Here is a 27,130-nt window from a genome sequence, read left to right as displayed (position 1 = left end):
AAAGAAGATAAAGTACTGGGCATCACCTTTAACTTATTAACTCCTTGTTGGGGAGAGGTATTGGAAAAAAAAGGCATGTAATCCTTTTTATTACAGTATTTACTATGCAGCATAATGTTAACTTTAGTGACAATAGCAATGCTCACTTTATATGTTTTGGTTTTTTTTACATTTCCCTAGCTTTTCACAATGAAACCACAGGATAGGGACCTGACAATCGAGGACAGTGAGAAACCACCAGTGACCGAGCATCAGGGGACACTAGTCGGACTGGTGGGTCCTTGATGGCTTCTCCTTGCCCACTCACCTTAAGTGACAGATATCTCTCTGCAAGCGTGTACAAGGATAGGGACTTGACACTACAGGGCAGCTGGTGGGGAGAAGCCGCTGGAGACCGAGCCTCAGGGGAAACTAGTCAGACAGGCGAGTCCTTGATGGCTTCTCCTCACCCACTCACCTTGAGTAACAGCTGATGAAGAGAAGGCTAGTAGGACAGACAAGTCCTTGATGGCTTCTCCTCACCCACTCACCTTGAGTAACAGCTGATGGAGAGAAGGCTAGTAGGACAGACAAGTCCTTGATGGCTTCTCCTCACCTACTCACCTTGAGTAACAGCTGATGAAGAGAAGGCTAGTAGGACAGACAAGTCCTTGATGGCTTCTCCTCACCCACTCACCTTGAGTAACAGCTGATGAAGAGAAGACTAGTAGGACAGGCAAGTCCTTGATGGCTTCTCTTCACCCACTCACCTTGAGTAACAGCTGATGAAGAGAAGGCTAGTAGGACAGACAAGTCCTTGATGGCTTCTCCTCACCTACTCACCTTGAGTAACAGCTGGTGAAGAGAAGACTAGTAGGACAGACAAGTCCTTGATGGCTTCTCCTCACCTACTCACCTTGAGTAACAGCTGGTGAAGAGAAGACTAGTAGGACAGACAAGTCCTTGATGGCTTCTCCTCACCTACTCACCTTGAGTAACAGCTGGTGAAGAGAAGACTAGTAGGACAGGCAAGTCCTTGATGGCGTCCTTACCCACAAACCTTGAGTAACAGCTGATGAAGAGAAGACTAGTAGGACAGGCAAGTCCTTGATGGCTTCTCCTCACCCACTCACCTTGAGTAACAGCTGGTGAAGAGAAGACTAGTAGGACAGGCAAGTCCTTGATGGCGTCCTTACCCACAAACCTTGAGTGACAGAAATCTCTCTGCTTACATGTACAAGGATAGGGACCCGACACTCCAGGGCAGTGGACAGGGAGTCTACCATGCAGCTATTAAACTAAGTAGCTCTCTAAACACCGCAGCGTGTCAGAGTCAAACATCTGGCTGAAATCATAAAGCCAGTGCCCGATACACACTTCCTGTGATTTTGGCAGCATGTATTCGCCGTCAGAATCCCTTTAAGTACATTATATGGTATGGTAAATTATGCCACTCAAAACTACAACTCATCTTGCAAAAAACAAGCCCTCATATGGCGACATAGACAGAAAAAAAAAAAAATATGGCTCTGGAAAGAAAACGAAAGCAGAGAAAAAAAAATGGCTTGAACTTAGAGGGATTAAGCACATGAAAACAACATTTACCAAGCTCGACCCACCCGTCAATCCAAATGCCTGTAAAAGATCTATCACCTGAAGTACGGTAGTCACTGACCTTGTTACTTTATGTTGTGGGTATAATGTGGAAAAAAAATGTGGAAATGTTCACAGGGTATGAATACTTTTTCAAGGCACTGGACTTGTAACGTGGATTTCAACCTTCACACTGAAAGGAGTAAAAATGTTCATTTGAAATCAACATACAGCAGATCCAAAAATAAAAAAAAAAAAAAAACAACACACATCACAGGTCAATTCCCATGCAGAAAAATGCCTGTAAATGATCGCCTGGAGTGGTCATTGTCCTATGTAAATGGATTTAAGCAATGTTGGTTCTTACAACAATGATTACTGGGAAGGTGAAGGGCACAGGGGTAGGAAACATTTCAGATTTGAACAATTAAAGGGAACCTGTCACCAGGATTTCCCCATGTACAGTACGGCCGCCACCATTAAAGGGAACCTGTCACCAGGATTTCCCCATGTACAGTACGTCCACCACCATTAAAGGGAACCTGTCACCAGGTTTTCCCCATGAACAGTACGGCCGCCACCATTAAAGGGAACCTGTCACCAGGATTTCCCCATGAACAGTACGGCCGCCACCATTAGAGGGAACCTGTCACCAGGATTTCCCCATGTACAGTACGGCCGCCACCATTAAAGGGAACCTGTCACCAGGATTTCCCCATGTACAGTACGGCCGCCACCATTAAAGGAAACCTGTCACCAGGTTTTCCCCATGTACAGTACGGCCGCCACCATTAAAGGGAACCTGTCACCAGGATTTCCCCATGTACAGTACGGCCGCCACCATTAAAGGGAACCTGTCACCAGGATTTCCCCATGTACAGTACGGCCGCAACCATTAAAGGGAACCTGTCACCAGGTTTTCCCCATGAACAGTACGGCCGCCACCATTAGAGGGAACCTGTCACCAGGATTTCCCCATGTACAGTACGGCCGCCACCATTAAAGGGAACCTGTCACCAGGATTTCCCCATGTACAGTACGGCCGCCACCATTAAAGGGAACCTGTCACCAGGTTTTCCCCATGAACAGTACGGCCGCCACCATTAGAGGGAACCTGTCACCAGGATTTCCCCATGTACAGTACGGCCGCCACCATTAGAGGGAACCTGTCACCAGGATTTCCCCATGTACAGTACGGCCGCCACCATTAAAGGGAACCTGTCACCAGGATTTCCCCATGTACAGTACGGCCGCCACCATTAGAGGGAACCTGTCACCAGGATTTCCCCATGTACAGTACGGCCGCCACCATTAGAGGGAACCTGTCACCAGGATTTCCCCATGTACAGTACGGCCGCAACCATTAAAAGAAACCTGTCACCAGGTTTTCCCCATGTACAGTACGGCCGCCACCATTAAAGGGAACCTGTCACCAGGATTTCCCCATGAACAGTACGGCCGCCACCATTAGAGGGAACCTGTCACCAGGATTTCCCCATGTACAGTACGGCCGCCACCATTAAAGGGAACCTGTCACCAGGATTTCCCCATGTACAGTACGGCCGCCACCATTAAAGGGAACCTGTCACCAGGTTTTCCCCATGAACAGTACGGCCGCCACCATTAGAGGGAACCTGTCACCAGGATTTCCCCATGTACAGTACGGCCGCCACCATTAGAGGGAACCTGTCACCAGGATTTCCCCATGTACAGTACGGCCGCAACCATTAAAGGAAACCTGTCACCAGGTTTTCCCCATGTACAGTACGGCCGCCACCATTAAAGGGAACCTGTCACCAGGATTTCCCCATGAACAGTACGGCCGCCACCATTAGAGGGAACCTGTCACCAGGATTTCCCCATGTACAGTACGGCCGCCACCATTAAAGGGAACCTGTCACCAGGATTTCCCCATGTACAGTACGGCCGCCACCATTAAAAGGGAACCTGTCACCAGGTTTTCCCCATGAACAGTACGGCCGCCACCATTAGAGGGAACCTGTCACCAGGATTTCCCCATGTACAGTACGGCCGCCACCATTAGAGGGAACCTGTCACCAGGATTTCCCCATGTACAGTACGGCCGCAACCATTAAAGGAAACCTGTCACCAGGTTTTCCCCATGTACAGTACGGCCACCACCATTAAAGTGAGTGAACCTGTCACCAGGTTTTCCCCATGTACAGTACGGCCACCACCATTAAAGGGAACCTGTCACCAGGTTTTCCCAAATGTACAGTACGGCCGCCACCATTAAAGGGAACCTGTCACCAGGATTTCCCCATGAACAGTACGGCCGCCACCATTAGAGGGAACCTGTCACCAGGATTTCCCCATGTACAGTACGGCCGCCACCATTAAAGGGAACCTGTCACCAGGTTTTCCCCATGAACAGTACGGCCGCCACCATTAGAGGGAACCTGTCACCAGGATTTCCCCATCTACAGTACGGCCGCCACCATTAGAGGGAACCAGTCACCAGGTTTTCCCCACGTACAGTACGGCCGCCACCATTAAAGGGAACCTGTCACCAGGATTTCCCCATGTACAGTACAGCCGCAACCATTAAAGGAAACCTGTCACCAGGTTTTCCCCATGTACAGTACGGCCGCCACCATTAAAGGGAACCTGTCACCAGGATTTCCCCATGAACAGTACGGCCGCCACCATTAGAGGGAACCTGTCACCAGGATTTCCCCATGTACAGTACGGCCGCCACCATTAAAGGGAACCTGTCACCAGGTTTTCCCCATGAACAGTACGGCCGCCACCATTAGAGGGAACCTGTCACCAGGATTTCCCCATGTACAGTACGGCCGCCACCATTAAAGGGAACCAGTCACCAGGATTTCCCCATGTACAGTACGGCCGCCACCATTAGAGGGAACCTGTCACCAGGATTTCCCCATGTACAGTACGGCCGCCACCATTAGAGGGAACCTGTCACCAGGATTTCCCCATGTACAGTACGGCCGCCACCATTAGAGGGAACCTGTCACCAGGATTTCCCCATGTACAGTACGGCCGCCACCATTAGAGGGAACCTGTCACCAGGATTTCCCCATGTACAGTACGGCCGCCACCATTAGAGGGAACCTGTCACCAGGATTTCCCCATGTACAGTACGGCCGCAACCATTAAAGGAAACCTGTCACCAGGTTTTCCCCATGTACAGTACGGCCGCCACCATTAGAGGGAACCTGTCACCAGGTTTTCCCCATGTACAGTACGGCCGCCACCATTAAAGTGAGTGAACCTGTCACCAGGTTTTCCCCATGTACAGTACGGCCGCCACCATTAAAGGGAACCTGTCACCAGGTTTTCCCCATGAACAGTACGGCCGCCACCATTAGAGGGAACCTGTCACCAGGATTTCCCCATGTACAGTACGGCCGCCACCATTAGAGGGAACCAGTCACCAGGTTTTCCCCACGTACAGTACGGCCGCCACCATTAAAGGGAACCTGTCACCAGGATTTCCCCATGTACAGTACGGCCGCAACCATTAAAGGAAACCTGTCACCAGGTTTTCCCCATGTACAGTACGGCCGCCACCATTAAAGGGAACCTGTCACCAGGATTTCCCCATGAACAGTACGGCCGCCACCATTAGAGGGAACCTGTCACCAGGATTTCCCCATGTACAGTACGGCCGCCACCATTAAAGGGAACCTGTCACCAGGTTTTCCCCATGAACAGTACGGCCGCCACCATTAGAGGGAACCTGTCACCAGGATTTCCCCATGTACAGTACGGCCGCCACCATTAAAGGGAACCAGTCACCAGGATTTCCCCATGTACAGTACGGCCGCCACCATTAGAGGGAACCAGTCACCAGGATTTCCCCATGTACAGTACGGCCGCCACCATTAGAGGGAACCTGTCACCAGGATTTCCCCATGTACAGTACGGCCGCCACCATTAGAGGGAACCTGTCACCAGGATTTCCCCATGTACAGTACGGCCGCCACCATTAGAGGGAACCTGTCACCAGGATTTCCCCATGTACAGTACGGCCGCCACCATTAGAGGGAACCTGTCACCAGGATTTCCCCATGTACAGTACGGCCGCAACCATTAAAGGAAACCTGTCACCAGGTTTTCCCCATGTACAGTACGGCCACCACCATTAAAGTGAGTGAACCTGTCACCAGGTTTTCCCCATGTACAGTACGGCCACCACCATTAAAGTGAGTGAACCTGTCACCAGGTTTTCCCCATGTACAGTACGGCCACCACCATTAAAGGGAACCTGTCACCAGGTTTTCCCAAATGTACAGTACGGCCGCCACCATTAAGGCCTCTTTGACGGCACACTAGTCCACAATCCCTCTATAGCTCCAGTAATACAGCCACTGGTGATGAGTATCAATTATCAGAAAACAGCAAATGATAAAATGTAACTTTTATTTCTGTTTCTCTAAAAAGGGAAAAGACCCTGTCTTTATTAAAAACTGCCAAAAAGAGGGTATGAAAATGTACCGCCCCTAGAGCGCTACAAAGAGAAAGGGGCCCATACACCCCACTAGCTGGCATAAACAAACAAACATAAAGACTGGTTACTAATGGCAACCACACCAAGGGCGCTTGATTAAATCGGTATGAACAATACTCCAGACTGCAGGGTCACTCCACCCTAGCAATGCCTATTTCCCAGAACATGCCGTACCATACCCTTATGTGAACAAATACAGGGAATGGATGCACTTAACAGCTATATCAGTGCTGAATCAAAGCCCAAAGGGACAAGACAACAGGGTAAAAAAACAAGGCCCCATTGTATCCTTGTCTGGTTTAAATAAATGGAACAGTCTCACCCATATAAGTGTGTTCAAATTCCATACAGACAGTTTGCCACCATTAACGGCGTATCCACGGATACTTCCACTCTGGATCCGGGACCCCTTCTGAAGTGACAAAATTGCTGTTACAATCCCCAATCCTCCTTCTCCCGACGCGTTTCCTATAAACTTATTCTTCAGGGGAGTTATTATAAGGAGATGCAGGTTTTGGTGAGAAACCTCACAGGGTTCACTATAAAGAGAAAAAAAGGGGACAAAGCCGAGGGGTCACAATCATAATACCCCTATGAACGTCCGATTCCCAGAGAAAACTGAAAAAGAGTAAGCGGCTTACCGGATGGTGACAGCTGGGATCCTTTTCGCTGTACACCTCTGTCCATAAACACACAGGTTTAAATGGATACCGCTTACCCGCCGGCGTCTGACATCACTTCCGCTTGCGTCTCCACCGCTTCCGCTCAATGGAACGCAGCGGTGGAACGCAAGGTCTCACATGAAGTTACGTCACATCCGCCCGGCGCACACAAAGCACCTACACGGTAGGATGTTTTGAATGAGACGCTGACGCGTCAGCTGACCCGCCTCCTCGCCGCACATGGACAGCTCACTAATCACGCATGCGCTTAGTCTATATGTACGGACAACAATTGCTTATCTGCTCTTAGAACATATAGCAGACAGCGGGGCATGGGTCAGAAGTACCAGATGATATGTACAGGTTACCTGCCAACTACAATCATGAAACTAGATATTCAGACAGAACTCCCAGAGAAATAAAAGGAGGGTTCTTATTTATGAAAAAACAACTAAAATGCCAAATTCACAGATGAAGATAGATGGCCATAAGAGAGACTGGAGAGGCAAAAAATGTCAAAAATTGTCAAAAAGATGACCTCAGGACCAGATACAGGGGCAGCAGGGGACTGGAAGCTCGACAGTTGAAAAAGAGGAGAGAGAAATATCTAACACTCCACCACCACTCAGGCTGACTATCCCCGCTCAACCTACCTACCTGCGGAGGTCGGCACCCTAAAAGTACGGTGGTTGGCGCCCCCGCTCGTACGATGACTCTCCCTCCTAACTAACAATGATCCCTACAGCTACAAAAAGGGTGCAAAAGATATAGATTCATTTAGACCATTGGGAAAAACTGTATTGAGCCGAAAGATCCATCTACACTCTCTCTGAAGAATTTTCTTATTCCAATCGCCCCCTCGCTTCAGTGGTGGAACAACATCAATGCCCTGAAAGACAACATGGCCGGTTTCGCCCCCATGAAAGGAGTTCACATGCTTAGCCAAAGGGGTATCATTCCCCAATCTGATGTCCCTAAGGTGTTCTCCCACACGCCTTCTAAATTCTCTTTTGGTTTTGCCTATATACTCTTGTCCACAAGAGCAGGTGGCCTTATAGACAACCCCTTTAGTTCGGCAATTGACAAAACAACGAATCTCATACTCCTTCCCTGTATTTCTACTCCAGAATTTATTCCCTACTTGTACCGCACTACAAGCCACACAACCATTACAGCGAAAGCACCCCTTTAGATTGCTCCTGAGCCAGTCGCAACCCGTGCCTTTCCTGTCAAAAAAATGGCTGTGTGTCAACCTATCCTGTAAAGATCTAGCCTTTCTGTAGGTTATCTGCGGTTTTTCAGAAACAAATTTCCCAATGTCAGAGTCCATCTTTAGGATCGACCAATGCCTCTCCAATATCTCTCTCATGGCCCCTGAACCATTGTTGAATGTGGTGATGAAGCGTACCATCTCTGCCGCATCCTCCACTTTCGGTGCAGGATACAGGAGAGTCGGTCTTCCAACTCCACTGACTTCTTTACGTGCCTGCCTGACAATCTTACTCGGGTAGCCCCTCTCACGGAATCTGCCCTCCAGATCGTCAAACTGTAGTTTACATTTCTCCTCATTAGAGCAGTTTCTCTTTATTCTGGAGAATTGTCCCTTAGGAATACCCTTTTTCAAGGTGAATGGATGGGCGCTCTCCCACCTTAGTAGGGAGTTAGTCGCTGTCTCCTTACGGTGGGTGCTGGTGACAATATTCCCTCCCTCAGATTTCTCAATTAAGACATCCAAGAATGGTAGTCTTGAGCTATTAACCTCAAAGGTGAAGAATAAGCCAAGATTGTTCATGTTCAGCTTCCCTACCATTTGCGACAGTTCAAGCTCTGACCCCCTCCACAGGATAAAGATGTCATCAATAAATCTGCACCAAAGCAGAATTTTATCCGTGGGGAGGTCAGAGTCGTCGCCAAACACCAGTGTCTCCTCCCACCAGCCCAGGAGCAGATTTGCGTACGATGGCGCACAAGGGCTGCCCATCGCAGTGCCCCTGAGCTGGTGGTAGAGTTGATTTCCAAAAGTAAACACGTTGCGTGTGAGGCAAAATTCCAGGATCTCCAAGAGAAAGGCATTATGTTCATGGAATTGCCTGCCCCTGCCGTTGAGAAAATGTGCCACAGCTCTAAGACCCAGATCATGTCTGATGGAGGAATACAATGATTCAACGTCAATGCTGGCTAGTATCACGTTCTCTTCAAGGGTGATGTCTTCAAGTTTTTTCAGGAGATCAGTTGTGTCCCTCAAGTAAGAATTAAGGGAAATGACAAAGGGTTTAAGGAGTTCATCCAGATATATTCCTAGATTCTGAGTCAAACTATCCACTCCCGACACTATCGGCCTCCCCTTAAGTGGATTTGTTCCTTTATGTATCTTAGGAAGACAATAAAAGGTTGGGGTCACCGGAAATCTCGGGAGTAGAAACTCAAATTCTCCTTTGTCAATCAGACCAGATCCCTTTGCTCTCACAAGGATGTCTCTTAATTCACCCAAGAAAACCCTCGTCGGGTTAACGGCAAGTTTGCCGTAACTCTCTACGTCGTTCAAGATGTTCAGGCACATATTCTTATAGTCATCCACATTCAACAAAACAACATTACCGCCTTTATCCGATTTTTTTATGACTAAATCAGGGGAACGCTCCAACGACAACAGACCCCCCATCTCACTTTTGGAGAGATTGAAGTCGCGGGAGCGGCCAACCTGAAGATTTTCAAGATCACGGGTGACAAGGTTACAAAAGATATCAATCGAACCCACATCACTCAGTGGCGGCGGCATCTTATCGCTCTTCTTTTTAAGGCCTGTAAAAGGACCAAGGCCACTCATGTTAGGATCAACTTCACCAATTTCATACAGTAGTCTCACGTCCTCCAAAAAGTCTTCAGAAATACCCAACTCGGCACTCTGTTTTTTGTTTTCTTTGACATAAAACTTTTTCCATTTTAATTTACGGATAAAAAGATTCAGATCTTTTACCCCTTCAAATTTGTCAAAATCGGATGTGGGTACAAACCCCAAGCCCTTACTCAGAACTGATCTTTCTGCTTCAGTAAGGTTATGACTTGACAAATTAATCACTTGGGTTGACCCGGTGGTGGAATATTGCTTTGTCGTTGTTTGTTTCTGAGGGAGTAATGTGTTTGCTCTAAAAAACGGAAATTACCCCGTCCTTTCCCCTTATTTTTCCCTTTACCACGAAAAGCAGTATTCCTACCTTCCACATCCGATACTTCCGTATCAGTAGAGGTGCTTTCAGGCTCGCTCTGTCTGACGGGTCTATTGGAGAAGAAAGTATAGGCTTTATTGTCTCTAAACTCCTGCAAATCTCTAACATAGAACTTATGCTTTTTTTCTTTAAGATGATATTGGAACTTTTCGATGGTATTCTGCAGCGTCACTTCTTTTGCCGCAAATTCACTATCACCTGAAAATTTCTTTGTTATATCAACCTGTTCCTTTAAAGCTAATTCTAAATTTGCTAGGTTTCTCCGTTCCTCCTCCAGCAGACACGTCATTAGTCTGAGCGAGCACTCAGTCACCTCCCTCTCCCATTTGAGCGCTAGTTCTGGGCTTTTATACCTAAAACCAGGTACGAGAGAGATCCGTAAATATCTGGGGACAATTTTCTCCCTCAAATGATTTTCGAGCGACTGAACTTCCCACCATGAGGTGGTCCGCTCCCTATAAATCCTGGTCAGATCATTAAAGGCGCCATTAAGAGTTGGGGTGTATTTTTTTTGGACAAAATTTCTCTCTGAGAATACTTCCTTTGCTTCCGAAATCCAGTTATTAGTATCTATACCTGTGGTCAGGAAACCTGCCATATCACAATGATTAGAAATCAGTAATACAGCCACTGGTGATGAGTATCAATTATCAGAAAACAGCAAATGATAAAATGTAACTTTTATTTCTGTTTCTCTAAAAAGGGAAAAGACCCTGTCTTTATTAAAAACTGCCAAAAAGAGGGTATGAAAATGTACCGCCCCTAGAGCGCTACAAAGAGAAAGGGGCCCATACACCCCACTAGCTGGCATAAACAAACAAACATAAAGACTGGTTACTAATGGCAACCACACCAAGGGCGCTTGATTAAATCGGTATGAACAATACTCCAGACTGCAGGGTCACTCCACCCTAGCAATGCCTATTTCCCAGAACATGCCGTACCATACCCTTATGTGAACAAATACAGGGAATGGATGCACTTAACAGCTATATCAGTGCTGAATCAAAGCCCAAAGGGACAAGACAACAGGGTAAAAAAACAAGGCCCCATTGTATCCTTGTCTGGTTTAAATAAATGGAACAGTCTCACCCATATAAGTGTGTTCAAATTCCATACAGACAGTTTGCCACCATTAACGGCGTATCCACGGATACTTCCACTCTGGATCCGGGACCCCTTCTGAAGTGACAAAATTGCTGTTACAATCCCCAATCCTCCTTCTCCCGACGCGTTTCCTATAAACTTATTCTTCAGGGGAGTTATTATAAGGAGATGCAGGTTTTGGTGAGAAACCTCACAGGGTTCACTATAAAGAGAAAAAAAGGGGACAAAGCCGAGGGGTCACAATCATAATACCCCTATGAACGTCCGATTCCCAGAGAAAACTGAAAAAGAGTAAGCGGCTTACCGGATGGTGACAGCTGGGATCCTTTTCGCTGTACACCTCTGTCCATAAACACACAGGTTTAAATGGATACCGCTTACCCGCCGGCGTCTGACATCACTTCCGCTTGCGTCTCCACCGCTTCCGCTCAATGGAACGCAGCGGTGGAACGCAAGGTCTCACATGAAGTTACGTCACATCCGCCCGGCGCACACAAAGCACCTACACGGTAGGATGTTTTGAATGAGACGCTGACGCGTCAGCTGACCCGCCTCCTCGCCGCACATGGACAGCTCACTAATCACGCATGCGCTTAGTCTATATGTACGGACAACAATTGCTTATCTGCTCTTAGAACATATAGCAGACAGCGGGGCATGGGTCAGAAGTACCAGATGATATGTACAGGTTACCTGCCAACTACAATCATGAAACTAGATATTCAGACAGAACTCCCAGAGAAATAAAAGGAGGGTTCTTATTTATGAAAAAACAACTAAAATGCCAAATTCACAGATGAAGATAGATGGCCATAAGAGAGACTGGAGAGGCAAAAAATGTCAAAAATTGTCAAAAAGATGACCTCAGGACCAGATACAGGGGCAGCAGGGGACTGGAAGCTCGACAGTTGAAAAAGAGGAGAGAGAAATATCTAACACTCCACCACCACTCAGGCTGACTATCCCCGCTCAACCTACCTACCTGCGGAGGTCGGCACCCTAAAAGTACGGTGGTTGGCGCCCCCGCTCGTACGATGACTCTCCCTCCTAACTAACAATGATCCCTACAGCTACAAAAAGGGTGCAAAAGATATAGATTCATTTAGACCATTGGGAAAAACTGTATTGAGCCGAAAGATCCATCTACACTCTCTCTGAAGAATTTTCTTATTCCAATCGCCCCCTCGCTTCAGTGGTGGAACAACATCAATGCCCTGAAAGACAACATGGCCGGTTTCGCCCCCATGAAAGGAGTTCACATGCTTAGCCAAAGGGGTATCATTCCCCAATCTGATGTCCCTAAGGTGTTCTCCCACACGCCTTCTAAATTCTCTTTTGGTTTTGCCTATATACTCTTGTCCACAAGAGCAGGTGGCCTTATAGACAACCCCTTTAGTTCGGCAATTGACAAAACAACGAATCTCATACTCCTTCCCTGTATTTCTACTCCAGAATTTATTCCCTACTTGTACCGCACTACAAGCCACACAACCATTACAGCGAAAGCACCCCTTTAGATTGCTCCTGAGCCAGTCGCAACCCGTGCCTTTCCTGTCAAAAAAATGGCTGTGTGTCAACCTATCCTGTAAAGATCTAGCCTTTCTGTAGGTTATCTGCGGTTTTTCAGAAACAAATTTCCCAATGTCAGAGTCCATCTTTAGGATCGACCAATGCCTCTCCAATATCTCTCTCATGGCCCCTGAACCATTGTTGAATGTGGTGATGAAGCGTACCATCTCTGCCGCATCCTCCACTTTCGGTGCAGGATACAGGAGAGTCGGTCTTCCAACTCCACTGACTTCTTTACGTGCCTGCCTGACAATCTTACTCGGGTAGCCCCTCTCACGGAATCTGCCCTCCAGATCGTCAAACTGTAGTTTACATTTCTCCTCATTAGAGCAGTTTCTCTTTATTCTGGAGAATTGTCCCTTAGGAATACCCTTTTTCAAGGTGAATGGATGGGCGCTCTCCCACCTTAGTAGGGAGTTAGTCGCTGTCTCCTTACGGTGGGTGCTGGTGACAATATTCCCTCCCTCAGATTTCTCAATTAAGACATCCAAGAATGGTAGTCTTGAGCTATTAACCTCAAAGGTGAAGAATAAGCCAAGATTGTTCATGTTCAGCTTCCCTACCATTTGCGACAGTTCAAGCTCTGACCCCCTCCACAGGATAAAGATGTCATCAATAAATCTGCACCAAAGCAGAATTTTATCCGTGGGGAGGTCAGAGTCGTCGCCAAACACCAGTGTCTCCTCCCACCAGCCCAGGAGCAGATTTGCGTACGATGGCGCACAAGGGCTGCCCATCGCAGTGCCCCTGAGCTGGTGGTAGAGTTGATTTCCAAAAGTAAACACGTTGCGTGTGAGGCAAAATTCCAGGATCTCCAAGAGAAAGGCATTATGTTCATGGAATTGCCTGCCCCTGCCGTTGAGAAAATGTGCCACAGCTCTAAGACCCAGATCATGTCTGATGGAGGAATACAGACATGATCTGGGTCTTAGAGCTGTGGCACATTTTCTCAACGGCAGGGGCAGGCAATTCCATGAACATAATGCCTTTCTCTTGGAGATCCTGGAATTTTGCCTCACACGCAACGTGTTTACTTTTGGAAATCAACTCTACCACCAGCTCAGGGGCACTGCGATGGGCAGCCCTTGTGCGCCATCGTACGCAAATCTGCTCCTGGGCTGGTGGGAGGAGACACTGGTGTTTGGCGACGACTCTGACCTCCCCACGGATAAAATTCTGCTTTGGTGCAGATTTATTGATGACATCTTTATCCTGTGGAGGGGGTCAGAGCTTGAACTGTCGCAAATGGTAGGGAAGCTGAACATGAACAATCTTGGCTTATTCTTCACCTTTGAGGTTAATAGCTCAAGACTACCATTCTTGGATGTCTTAATTGAGAAATCTGAGGGAGGGAATATTGTCACCAGCACCCACCGTAAGGAGACAGCGACTAACTCCCTACTAAGGTGGGAGAGCGCCCATCCATTCACCTTGAAAAAGGGTATTCCTAAGGGACAATTCTCCAGAATAAAGAGAAACTGCTCTAATGAGGAGAAATGTAAACTACAGTTTGACGATCTGGAGGGCAGATTCCGTGAGAGGGGCTACCCGAGTAAGATTGTCAGGCAGGCACGTAAAGAAGTCAGTGGAGTTGGAAGACCGACTCTCCTGTATCCTGCACCGAAAGTGGAGGATGCGGCAGAGATGGTACGCTTCATCACCACATTCAACAATGGTTCAGGGGCCATGAGAGAGATATTGGAGAGGCATTGGTCGATCCTAAAGATGGACTCTGACATTTGGAAATTTGTTTCTGAAAAACCGCAGATAACCTACAGAAAGGCTAGATCTTTACAGGATAGGTTGACACACAGCCATTTTTTTGACAGGAAAGGCACGGGTTGCGACTGGCTCAGGAGCAATCTAAAGGGGTGCTTTCGCTGTAATGGTTGTGTGGCTTGTAGTGCGGTACAAGTAGGGAATAAATTCTGGAGTAGAAATACAGGGAAGGAGTATGAGATTCGTTGTTTTGTCAATTGCCGAACTAAAGGGGTTGTCTATAAGGCCACCTGCTCTTGTGGACAAGAGTATATAGGCAAAACCAAAAGAGAATTTAGAAGGCGTGTGGGAGAACACCTTAGGGACATCAGATTGGGGAATGATACCCCTTTGGCTAAGCATGTGAACTCCTTTCATGGGGGCGAAACCGGCCATGTTGTCTTTCAGGGCATTGATGTTGTTCCACCACTGAAGCGAGGGGGCGATTGGAATAAGAAAATTCTTCAGAGAGAGTGTAGATGGATCTTTCGGCTCAATACAGTTTTTCCCAATGGTCTAAATGAATCTATATCTTTTGCACCCTTTTTGTAGCTGTAGGGATCATTGTTAGTTAGGAGGGAGAGTCATCGTACGAGCGGGGGCGCCAACCACCGTACTTTTAGGGTGCCGACCTCCGCAGGTAGGTAGGTTGAGCGGGGATAGTCAGCCTGAGTGGTGGTGGAGTGTTAGATATTTCTCTCTCCTCTTTTTCAACTGTCGAGCTTCCAATCCCCTGCTGCCCCTGTATCTGGTCCTGAGGTCATCTTTTTGACAATTTTTGACATTTTTTGCCTCTCCAGTCTCTCTTATGGCCATCTATCTTCATCTGTGAATTTGGCATTTTAGTTGTTTTTTCATAAATAAGAACCCTCCTTTTATTTCTCTGGGAGTTCTGTCTGAATATCTAGTTTCATGATTGTAGTTGGCAGGTAACCTGTACATATCATCTGGTACTTCTGACCCATGCCCCGCTGTCTGCTATATGTTCTAAGAGCAGATAAGCAATTGTTGTCCGTACATATAGACTAAGCGCATGCGTGATTAGTGAGCTGTCCATGTGCGGCGAGGAGGCGGGTCAGCTGACGCGTCAGCGTCTCATTCAAAACATCCTACCGTGTAGGTGCTTTGTGTGCGCCGGGCGGATGTGACGTAACTTCATGTGAGACCTTGCGTTCCACCGCTGCGTTCCATTGAGCGGAAGCGGTGGAGACGCAAGCGGAAGTGATGTCAGACGCCGGCGGGTAAGCGGTATCCATTTAAACCTGTGTGTTTATGGACAGAGGTGTACAGCGAAAAGGATCCCAGCTGTCACCATCCGGTAAGCCGCTTACTCTTTTTCAGTTTTCTCTGGGAATCGGACGTTCATAGGGGTATTATGATTGTGACCCCTCGGCTTTGTCCCCTTTTTTTCTCTTTATAGTGAACCCTGTGAGGTTTCTCACCAAAACCTGCATCTCCTTATAATAACTCCCCTGAAGAATAAGTTTATAGGAAACGCGTCGGGAGAAGGAGGATTGGGGATTGTAACAGCAATTTTGTCACTTCAGAAGGGGTCCCGGATCCAGAGTGGAAGTATCCGTGGATACGCCGTTAATGGTGGCAAACTGTCTGTATGGAATTTGAACACACTTATATGGGTGAGACTGTTCCATTTATTTAAACCAGACAAGGATACAATGGGGCCTTGTTTTTTTACCCTGTTGTCTTGTCCCTTTGGGCTTTGATTCAGCACTGATATAGCTGTTAAGTGCATCCATTCCCTGTATTTGTTCACATAAGGGTATGGTACGGCATGTTCTGGGAAATAGGCATTGCTAGGGTGGAGTGACCCTGCAGTCTGGAGTATTGTTCATACCGATTTAATCAAGCGCCCTTGGTGTGGTTGCCATTAGTAACCAGTCTTTATGTTTGTTTGTTTATGCCAGCTAGTGGGGTGTATGGGCCCCTTTCTCTTTGTAGCGCTCTAGGGGCGGTACATTTTCATACCCTCTTTTTGGCAGTTTTTAATAAAGACAGGGTCTTTTCCCTTTTTAGAGAAACAGAAATAAAAGTTACATTTTATCATTTGCTGTTTTCTGATAATTGATACTCATCACCAGTGGCTGTATTACTGATTTCTAATCATTGTGATATGGCAGGTTTCCTGACCACAGGTATAGATACTAATAACTGGATTTCGGAAGCAAAGGAAGTATTCTCAGAGAGAAATTTTGTCCAAAAAAAATACACCCCAACTCTTAATGGCGCCTTTAATGATCTGACCAGGATTTATAGGGAGCGGACCACCTCATGGTGGGAAGTTCAGTCGCTCGAAAATTATTTGAGGGAGAAAATTGTCCCCAGATATTTACGGATCTCTCTCGTACCTGGTTTTAGGTATAAAAGCCCAGAACTAGCGCTCAAATGGGAGAGGGAGGTGACTGAGTGCTCGCTCAGACTAATGACGTGTCTGCTGGAGGAGGAACGGAGAAACCTAGCAAATTTAGAATTAGCTTTAAAGGAACAGGTTGATATAACAAAGAAATTTTCAGGTGATAGTGAATTTGCGGCAAAAGAAGTGACGCTGCAGAATACCATCGAAAAGTTCCAATATCATCTTAAAGAAAAAAAGCATAAGTTCTATGTTAGAGATTTGCAGGAGTTTAGAGACAATAAAGCCTATACTTTCTTCTCCAATAGACCCGTCAGACAGAGCGAGCCTGAAAGCACCTCTACTGATACGGAAGTATCGGATGTGGAAGGTAGGAATACTGCTTTTCGTGGTAAAGGGAAAAATAAGGGGAAAGGACGGGGTAATTTCCGTTTTTTAGAGCAAACACATTACTCCCTCAGAAACAAACAACGACAAAGCAATATTCCACCACCGGGTCAACCCAAGTGATTAATTTGTCAAGTCATAACCTTACTGAAGCAGAAAGATCAGTTCTGAGTAAGGGCTTGGGGTTTGTACCCACATCCGATTTTGACAAATTTGAAGGGGTAAAAGATCTGAATCTTTTTATCCGTAAATTAAAATGGAAAAAGTTTTATGTCAAAGAAAACAAAAAACAGAGTGCCGAGTTGGGTATTTCTGAAGACTTTTTGGAGGACGTGAGACTACTGTATGAAATTGGTGAAGTTGATCCTAACATGAGTGGCCTTGGTCCTTTTACAGGCCTTAAAAAGAAGAGCGATAAGATGCCGCCGCCACTGAGTGATGTGGGTTCGATTGATATCTTTTGTAACCTTGTCACCCGTGATCTTGAAAATCTTCAGGTTGGCCGCTCCCGCGACTTCAATCTCTCCAAAAGTGAGATGGGGGGTCTGTTGTCGTTGGAGCGTTCCCCTGATTTAGTCATAAAAAAATCGGATAAAGGCGGTAATGTTGTTTTGTTGAATGTGGATGACTATAAGAATATGTGCCTGAACATCTTGAACGACGTAGAGAGTTACGGCAAACTTGCCGTTAACCCGACGAGGGTTTTCTTGGGTGAATTAAGAGACATCCTTGTGAGAGCAAAGGGATCTGGTCTGATTGACAAAGGAGAATTTGAGTTTCTACTCCCGAGATTTCCGGTGACCCCAACCTTTTATTGTCTTCCTAAGATACATAAAGGAACAAATCCACTTAAGGGGAGGCCGATAGTGTCGGGAGTGGATAGTTTGACTCAGAATCTAGGAATATATCTGGATGAACTCCTTAAACCCTTTGTCATTTCCCTTAATTCTTACTTGAGGGACACAACTGATCTCCTGAAAAAACTTGAAGACATCACCCTTGAAGAGAACGTGATACTAGCCAGCATTGACGTTGAATCATTGTATTCCTCCATCAGACATGATCTGGGTCTTAGAGCTGTGGCACATTTTCTCAACGGCAGGGGCAGGCAATTCCATGAACATAATGCCTTTCTCTTGGAGATCCTGGAATTTTGCCTCACACGCAACGTGTTTACTTTTGGAAATCAACTCTACCACCAGCTCAGGGGCACTGCGATGGGCAGCCCTTGTGCGCCATCGTACGCAAATCTGCTCCTGGGCTGGTGGGAGGAGACACTGGTGTTTGGCGACGACTCTGACCTCCCCACGGATAAAATTCTGCTTTGGTGCAGATTTATTGATGACATCTTTATCCTGTGGAGGGGGTCAGAGCTTGAACTGTCGCAAATGGTAGGGAAGCTGAACATGAACAATCTTGGCTTATTCTTCACCTTTGAGGTTAATAGCTCAAGACTACCATTCTTGGATGTCTTAATTGAGAAATCTGAGGGAGGGAATATTGTCACCAGCACCCACCGTAAGGAGACAGCGACTAACTCCCTACTAAGGTGGGAGAGCGCCCATCCATTCACCTTGAAAAAGGGTATTCCTAAGGGACAATTCTCCAGAATAAAGAGAAACTGCTCTAATGAGGAGAAATGTAAACTACAGTTTGACGATCTGGAGGGCAGATTCCGTGAGAGGGGCTACCCGAGTAAGATTGTCAGGCAGGCACGTAAAGAAGTCAGTGGAGTTGGAAGACCGACTCTCCTGTATCCTGCACCGAAAGTGGAGGATGCGGCAGAGATGGTACGCTTCATCACCACATTCAACAATGGTTCAGGGGCCATGAGAGAGATATTGGAGAGGCATTGGTCGATCCTAAAGATGGACTCTGACATTGGGAAATTTGTTTCTGAAAAACCGCAGATAACCTACAGAAAGGCTAGATCTTTACAGGATAGGTTGACACACAGCCATTTTTTTGACAGGAAAGGCACGGGTTGCGACTGGCTCAGGAGCAATCTAAAGGGGTGCTTTCGCTGTAATGGTTGTGTGGCTTGTAGTGCGGTACAAGTAGGGAATAAATTCTGGAGTAGAAATACAGGGAAGGAGTATGAGATTCGTTGTTTTGTCAATTGCCGAACTAAAGGGGTTGTCTATAAGGCCACCTGCTCTTGTGGACAAGAGTATATAGGCAAAACCAAAAGAGAATTTAGAAGGCGTGTGGGAGAACACCTTAGGGACATCAGATTGGGGAATGATACCCCTTTGGCTAAGCATGTGAACTCCTTTCATGGGGGCGAAACCGGCCATGTTGTCTTTCAGGGCATTGATGTTGTTCCACCACTGAAGCGAGGGGGCGATTGGAATAAGAAAATTCTTCAGAGAGAGTGTAGATGGATCTTTCGGCTCAATACAGTTTTTCCCAATGGTCTAAATGAATCTATATCTTTTGCACCCTTTTTGTAGCTGTAGGGATCATTGTTAGTTAGGAGGGAGAGTCATCGTACGAGCGGGGGCGCCAACCACCGTACTTTTAGGGTGCCGACCTCCGCAGGTAGGTAGGTTGAGCGGGGATAGTCAGCCTGAGTGGTGGTGGAGTGTTAGATATTTCTCTCTCCTCTTTTTCAACTGTCGAGCTTCCAGTCCCCTGCTGCCCCTGTATCTGGTCCTGAGGTCATCTTTTTGACAATTTTTGACATTTTTTGCCTCTCCAGTCTCTCTTATGGCCATCTATCTTCATCTGTGAATTTGGCATTTTAGTTGTTTTTTCATAAATAAGAACCCTCCTTTTATTTCTCTGGGAGTTCTGTCTGAATATCTAGTTTCATGATTGTAGTTGGCAGGTAACCTGTACATATCATCTGGTACTTCTGACCCATGCCCCGCTGTCTGCTATATGTTCTAAGAGCAGATAAGCAATTGTTGTCCGTACATATAGACTAAGCGCATGCGTGATTAGTGAGCTGTCCATGTGCGGCGAGGAGGCGGGTCAGCTGACGCGTCAGCGTCTCATTCAAAACATCCTACCGTGTAGGTGCTTTGTGTGCGCCGGGCGGATGTGACGTAACTTCATGTGAGACCTTGCGTTCCACCGCTGCGTTCCATTGAGCGGAAGCGGTGGAGACGCAAGCGGAAGTGATGTCAGACGCCGGCGGGTAAGCGGTATCCATTTAAACCTGTGTGTTTATGGACAGAGGTGTACAGCGAAAAGGATCCCAGCTGTCACCATCCGGTAAGCCGCTTACTCTTTTTCAGTTTTCTCTGGGAATCGGACGTTCATAGGGGTATTATGATTGTGACCCCTCGGCTTTGTCCCCTTTTTTTCTCTTTATAGTGAACCCTGTGAGGTTTCTCACCAAAACCTGCATCTCCTTATAATAACTCCCCTGAAGAATAAGTTTATAGGAAACGCGTCGGGAGAAGGAGGATTGGGGATTGTAACAGCAATTTTGTCACTTCAGAAGGGGTCCCGGATCCAGAGTGGAAGTATCCGTGGATACGCCGTTAATGGTGGCAAACTGTCTGTATGGAATTTGAACACACTTATATGGGTGAGACTGTTCCATTTATTTAAACCAGACAAGGATACAATGGGGCCTTGTTTTTTTACCCTGTTGTCTTGTCCCTTTGGGCTTTGATTCAGCACTGATATAGCTGTTAAGTGCATCCATTCCCTGTATTTGTTCACATAAGGGTATGGTACGGCATGTTCTGGGAAATAGGCATTGCTAGGGTGGAGTGACCCTGCAGTCTGGAGTATTGTTCATACCGATTTAATCAAGCGCCCTTGGTGTGGTTGCCATTAGTAACCAGTCTTTATGTTTGTTTGTTTATGCCAGCTAGTGGGGTGTATGGGCCCCTTTCTCTTTGTAGCGCTCTAGGGGCGGTACATTTTCATACCCTCTTTTTGGCAGTTTTTAATAAAGACAGGGTCTTTTCCCTTTTTAGAGAAACAGAAATAAAAGTTACATTTTATCATTTGCTCCCCTCTATAGCTCCCAAAAAAGAACTTTTATTGCACCTTCAGACGACGTTATACGGTACGGTAACTGTACTTTATATGGTGAAAACCTGGCAACTAGCTTCCCTTAAACGAGGCAACAAACCAATAACAAGAATGTGAATGAGCCATTAACAAATCTTATATACGTGCTTTGGAATTTTTATGTATGGGAGTTGACCTGTGATGTGAATTTTTAGATGAAAATTTTCAAATCTTTTAACATGAAGGTTGAAATCCACATTGCAAGTCCAGTGCCTTGAAAGTATTCATACCCTGTGAACTTTTACATATTTTTTCACGCTACACCCATGACATAAACTAATTAGTATTTGTGAAGTGTAAAGGAAATGATACATAGTTTTAATACTGTATCTGAAAATTGTGCATTTGTGTTCAGCTCCCCCCGAAGTCTGAAACACCTAAATAAAATCCTGAGTTTTGGACTGTGACACACAGATTTCTGAATATCACATTATTCTTATGTGAACATGTCCTCATAAAGAGATTGTCCCCTTATTATTTGGCTCAGGGAGTGTCAAAAAAAAATAAATAAAAAAAAAATCTAAAGATACTCCCTTCCCAGATCAGGGCTGCATCTCCCGCAAGCCTCCTGGTCATTAGCGATGAGCAAGCACTACCATGCTCAGTACTCGCAACGACTAGTGATGGGCGAACACTACCATGCTCAGTACTCGCAACGACTAGTGATGGGCGAACACTACCATGCTCAGTACTCGCAACGACTAGTGATGGGCGCTCGCAACGACTAGTGATGGGCGAACACTACCATGCTCAGTACTCGCAACGACTAGTGATGGGCGCTCGCAACGACTAGTGATGGGCGAACACTACCATGTTCGGGTGCTCGGTACTCGTAAGGAACAGTTGGACGCTCGGATGGGCCTCGACTCAAGTACCGAGCATAATGGAAGTCAATGGGGAACTCGAGAACATCTTCGGGAAAAGTGCTTGGGTTCCACTTTGACTTCCATTATGCTTGGTACTTGAATCGAGCCCATCTAAGTGTCCAATTGTTCGTTACAAGTACTGAATGATCGAACATGGTAGTGCTCGCTCTTCACTAGTTGTTATTAGTACTGAGCAACAGAACATAGCAGTGCTCGCTCATCATTAGTCATTACAAGTACCGAGCAGCCAAGCATGGTAGTGCTCGCTCATCACTACTCGTTACGAGTACCAAGCACCTGAGCATGGTAGTGCTCGCCCATCACTACTCGTTACGAGTACCAAGCAGCCAAGCATGGTAGCGCTCGCTCATCACTACTTGTTACGAAGTACCAAGCACCTGAGCATGGTAGTGCTCACTCATCATTAATAGTTACATGAAATCTGTAGCCAATTACCAGATATCAAAAGCATCTGTGTGAACATACTCTAATGGGAACCCATCAGAAGCTTTGGCGTCACCAAATTAAAACTAATTACATTGCTTGGCTGGTAGAAAGATTATGCAAATGTTGCCACCGATGAGTGACAAACTATACCAATGATATTCCGTTAATGTATAGCAGGAATGAGGAAGCAGACTTTGTACAATTTCAGTAGTAGCAGTTTTTACAAAGTAATTTTTTTTCAAGAATTTACCACCCTGCAACAACCATGTTACCCTCACACATCTGGGGGAGCAGATGACTGTGTGAATGGATTTCTGACACGCCATGCTATGTGCTCCGCTCAGTTCATGGTAACAAGACAAACTCGTAAAACCTGTCTGATGCGGTCAATCTTATGAGGCAAGGAGAGATGCTGAGGTCTGGGATGTGATCGCTCCTCTTCGATCACCTTATGTATTCCTCGGCTATACAAAATTGAAGAATATCTCTTTTTCACCATTAAAAGCAATGAGAAAGTGTAAAAACGTGTATGCTGCTTCTATGGTGAACAAAACTTTTATTTTAGCATGTACTGTAGACAAATGGCACAGCAGAAACACAGCCCCCTCCCCCAAAAAAAAAAAACAAACAACAAAAAAACAGCAAAACCTGCTTTCTGTAAGCAGCTTTTTTACTGCTTTTGGCTGCAGAAAAAACGCAGTGTGTGAAGCAAGGGATATATAGGCCCTTTAGGTTTGGAACTGCCCCCAGTGTGACTGAATAAATAACCCTCATGGTCCTTAAGGGGTTAAACGTCAAATGACAACTAAACCAGGAACTGCGGCACAACCTCCGAGGGTGACCCATGCCCTTACAAAGCATTACATACGCAGCACATAAGTGACGTGAAAAACAATCCGTAGCACACCCTAAAATCATATATTTAAAGGGGTTGTCCACTTTTGGAGACTTTATGTGCGTTTCGGACCAAAAATCTTTATGGCTATCGGGCTGCTTGAACATGTTTCCCCCTTTGGCTTTTCCAGGCTTTTTGTTTCCTTGTTTCCCTGCACATTCAGTTTCTATGTGGTCTGAGGTCAGAATCCAGCTGAGACAGATCAGAAACAGAAAGATAGGGCCAAGTTCACGTGTCCAGTAATCATCCGGTAGGACGGATCCAGCAACAATCCATTGGGAAAAAAGTTGTGGAGACAAAGTTTTTTGTCCGTTTAAGTAATTGATTTCAGCTGGATCCGTTTTTTTTAACATTGAAGTCTATGGAAAATGGATCCATTAACGAATTACTATTTTATCTTCCATTTGAAACTGATCCAGTAAGAAAAAAAACCCAGATCCTTTCCAAATGTAAGAATAACAGATGGCTAAATAGCGATCACTTATCGGATCTGTGTTCCATAGACTTATGTTTAAAAAAACGGATCTGTTTACACAACTTTTTTGCCAATAGATTGCTACTGGATCCGTTCTAATGCATGATTACAGGACATGTGAATGTAGCCTTGGCGTTACAAACCTCCCAGAATTAGCTCACTGATTAATTCTCAGTTAACTCTATAGTAAACTACAGCCAACAATAGATGGAATACAGAGGCTACATAATGCAAACAGTGACATTTTTTTAGCAAAGCCTAATTACAAATGTATTTATTTTTAGCCCAAAATTCATGCACTTAATAAATATTACCGTATTCTATATCCTAAAGGTACACAACGAAACAATACAAGTAGCTCCTGGCGTATGATTGACAAGCTTTACATGACAGACTGGATTAGCCACATTTTTACCCAGCAAGTGGAATGAAAAAGATGCTTAGATAACTGTTTACGCTATCCAAGCATGAAGGATTTCAATGTGACACAGCTCAGTCTATGTTGGCCATTAAAGGGTAATAATCCCTGTGGGGGCATTGGATTCCTGTGCCCTCTGACCCCAGGACATGGGTGATCACACACACACACATTAGCCATCTAGGCATGTTGGATTGGGAGCTACCCAGGCTCAGGTCCCCTGGAGGTCTTAACATCTGTGTGAAGGGTCGCCTAAGTCCATGTGACCTTGAATCCCAGGACATGGGTGATCAATGTCTGACACACACATTGGACATATGGGCATGTTGGATTGGGAGCCACCAAGGTTCTGGTCCCCTGGAGGTGATCAGTGCCAGGGTGTCTAACAGCTGTGTGTAGGGTCCCCTCTCTGCCCATGTGCCTACTGAGCCCAGGACATGGGTGATCACTGGCACACACATTAGCCATATAGGCATGTTGGATTGGGAGCCACCCAGGCTCAGGCCCCTGGAAGTGTCTAACAGCAGTGTGTAGGGTCCCCTCTGCCCCTAGGACATGGGTGAGCACTGCCTCTGACATACACATTAGCATACAGTGTATAGGGTCCCTTCTGCCTATGTGCCCTCTGTCCCCAGGACATGGGGGAGCACTGGCACACACATTAGCCATACAGTGTGTAGGGTTCTCTCTGCCTATGTGCCCTCTGACCCCAGGACATGGGTGAGCACTGTCCCTGGCACACACATTAGCCATATACACAGCTGTGTATAGGGTCCCCTCTGCCTATGTGCCCTCTGCACCCAGGACATGGGTGAGCACTGTCCCTGGCACACACAGCCATATACACAGCTGTGTGTAGCGCCCCCTCTGCCTATGTGCCCTCTGACCCCAGGACACGGGTGAGCTCTGGCACACACATTAGCTATACAGTGTTTAGGGTTCTCTCTGCCTATGTGCCCTCTGACCCCAGGACATGGGGGAGCACTGGCACACACATTAGCATACAGTGTGTAGGGTCGCCTCTGCCTATGTGCCCTCTGACCCCAGGACACGGCACACACATTAGCATACAGTGTGTAGCGCCCCCTCTGCCCCCAGGACATGGGGGAGCACTGTCTCTGGCACACACATTAGCATACAGTGTGTAGCGCCCCCTCTGCCTATGTGCCCTCTGCCCCCAGGACATGGGGGAGCACTATCTCTGGCACACACATTAGCATACAGTGTGTAGCGCCCCCTCTGCTTATGTGCCCTCTGCCCCCAGGACATGGCACACACATTAGCATACAGTGTGTAGCGCCCCCTCTGCCTATGTGCCCTCTGACCCCAGGACATGGGGGAGCACTGTCTCTGGCACACACATTAGCATACAGTGTGTAGCGCCCCCTCTGCCTATGTGCCCTCTGCCCCCAGGACATGGGGGAGCACTGTCTCTGGCACACACATTAGCATACAGTGTGTAGGGTCCCCTCTGCCTATGTGCCCTCTGACCCCAGGACATGGGGGAGCACTGTCTCTGGCACACACATTAGCATACAGTGTGTAGGGTCCCCTCTGCCTATGTGCCCTCTGACCCCAGGACATGGCACACACATTAGCATACAGTGTGTAGGGTCCCCTCTGCCTATGTGCCCTCTGACCCCAGGACATGGCACACACATTAGCATACAGTGTGTAGCGCCCCCTCTGCCTATGTGCCCTCTGACCCCAGGACATGGCACACACATTAGCATACAGTGTGTAGCGCCCCCTCTGCCTATGTGCCCTCTGACCCCAGGACAGGGCACACACATTAGCATACAGTGTGTAGGGCCCCCTCTGCCTATGTGCCCTCTGACCCCAGGACATGGCACACACATTAGCATACAGTGTGTAGCGCCCCCTCTGCCTATGTGCCCTCTGACCCCAGGACATGGCACACACATTAGCATACAGTGTGTAGCGCCCCCTCTGCTTACCTAGGAGCGGAGAGGTGTCCGGGCAGTCCGCTAGCTCCACGGCGGGGGCTCTGCTGGTGGTCGCGAGGCTGGCATAGTGCTCTGCTGTGGCCAGCACAGAGACCAGGGGGCCAGCAGAAGAGTTCACTTTCTGGCGGAACTGCTGGTGCTCAGTGATGAAGGTCGTCTCCCCGCCGAACACGTAGTACAGCACCGTAATGCTGAGGTGCAGGGTGCAGTACAGCACCAGGAACTTGCAGGCTCTCTGTAGCGAGGCGCCGGGGAGCACGGCAGCAGAGCCCTGCAATAGCGGATCCTTCATCATGGTGAGCGCTCCTCCGCCCGCACTGGTCCACACTTGGCACTGCACAGTGCCCCGGCTCATCCGCCAGCAGTCGTCCAGCTCCACAGGCTGAGGCACAGCGGGCACCATGCAGCGGAGCCGCTCCACGTGACGTCACCGAGCCCAGGGTGTCATGGTGGAAGGGCAGGACTGCAGGGACCCTAAGCCTCCACTCTCCAGCCCGCCCAGCTCCTCCTCGCACGGTCAGCCTCCATCTCTGGGGCTCCTGCTGGACTTTCCAGGAATTTCTATAATGTTTTTCTGAAAATGTCCATTAAAATAGACTTTCTCACCACCCAAATGTAACCGTGCTAGGGAGCAGGCTGGCCTGAGCAATGCAATGGGGCTGGAGGGGACGGCGGCATAGTGGGCAGTGTGAGCAGGAGCTCTGCCCTCAGGATTGGGTTACACTTTTCACCATGTTCTTACCATTATGAGGATATAAGGTTTTAGAGGGTTTCAGCAGAGTCCTTTCAATAAACCTATGTTTCTCTTTATAAAAGTAAATAGTCTTTGTTCCTCCGTGTTTTGGGAGCCATAACCATTATTCTGTCTCAGTGGCCATGTTA

The 27,130-nt window shown here is 47.1% G+C and overlaps 1 protein-coding gene across 1 annotated transcript in view; it reads right to left on the bottom strand.

The window, feature by feature from the left end:
• The window catches only part of B4GALT1 (beta-1,4-galactosyltransferase 1), a 114,501-nt gene extending 87,601 nt beyond the window's left edge, over positions 1 to 26,900 (bottom strand). The window contains exon 1 of the mRNA XM_075352445.1: positions 26,240 to 26,900. Coding sequence (XP_075208560.1) covers positions 26,240 to 26,651 — 412 coding nt within the window. The 5' untranslated portion in view covers positions 26,652 to 26,900. The remainder of the gene's footprint in view (positions 1 to 26,239) is intronic.
• Between the last annotated feature and the right edge of the window lie 230 nt (positions 26,901 to 27,130).

This window comes from Anomaloglossus baeobatrachus, chromosome 1 (assembly GCF_048569485.1).
Source record: "Anomaloglossus baeobatrachus isolate aAnoBae1 chromosome 1, aAnoBae1.hap1, whole genome shotgun sequence".
Lineage (NCBI taxonomy): Eukaryota > Metazoa > Chordata > Amphibia > Anura > Aromobatidae > Anomaloglossus > Anomaloglossus baeobatrachus.
Note: the sequence above shows the minus strand (reverse complement) of the source record. Positions and strands in the feature narration are given on the sequence as shown.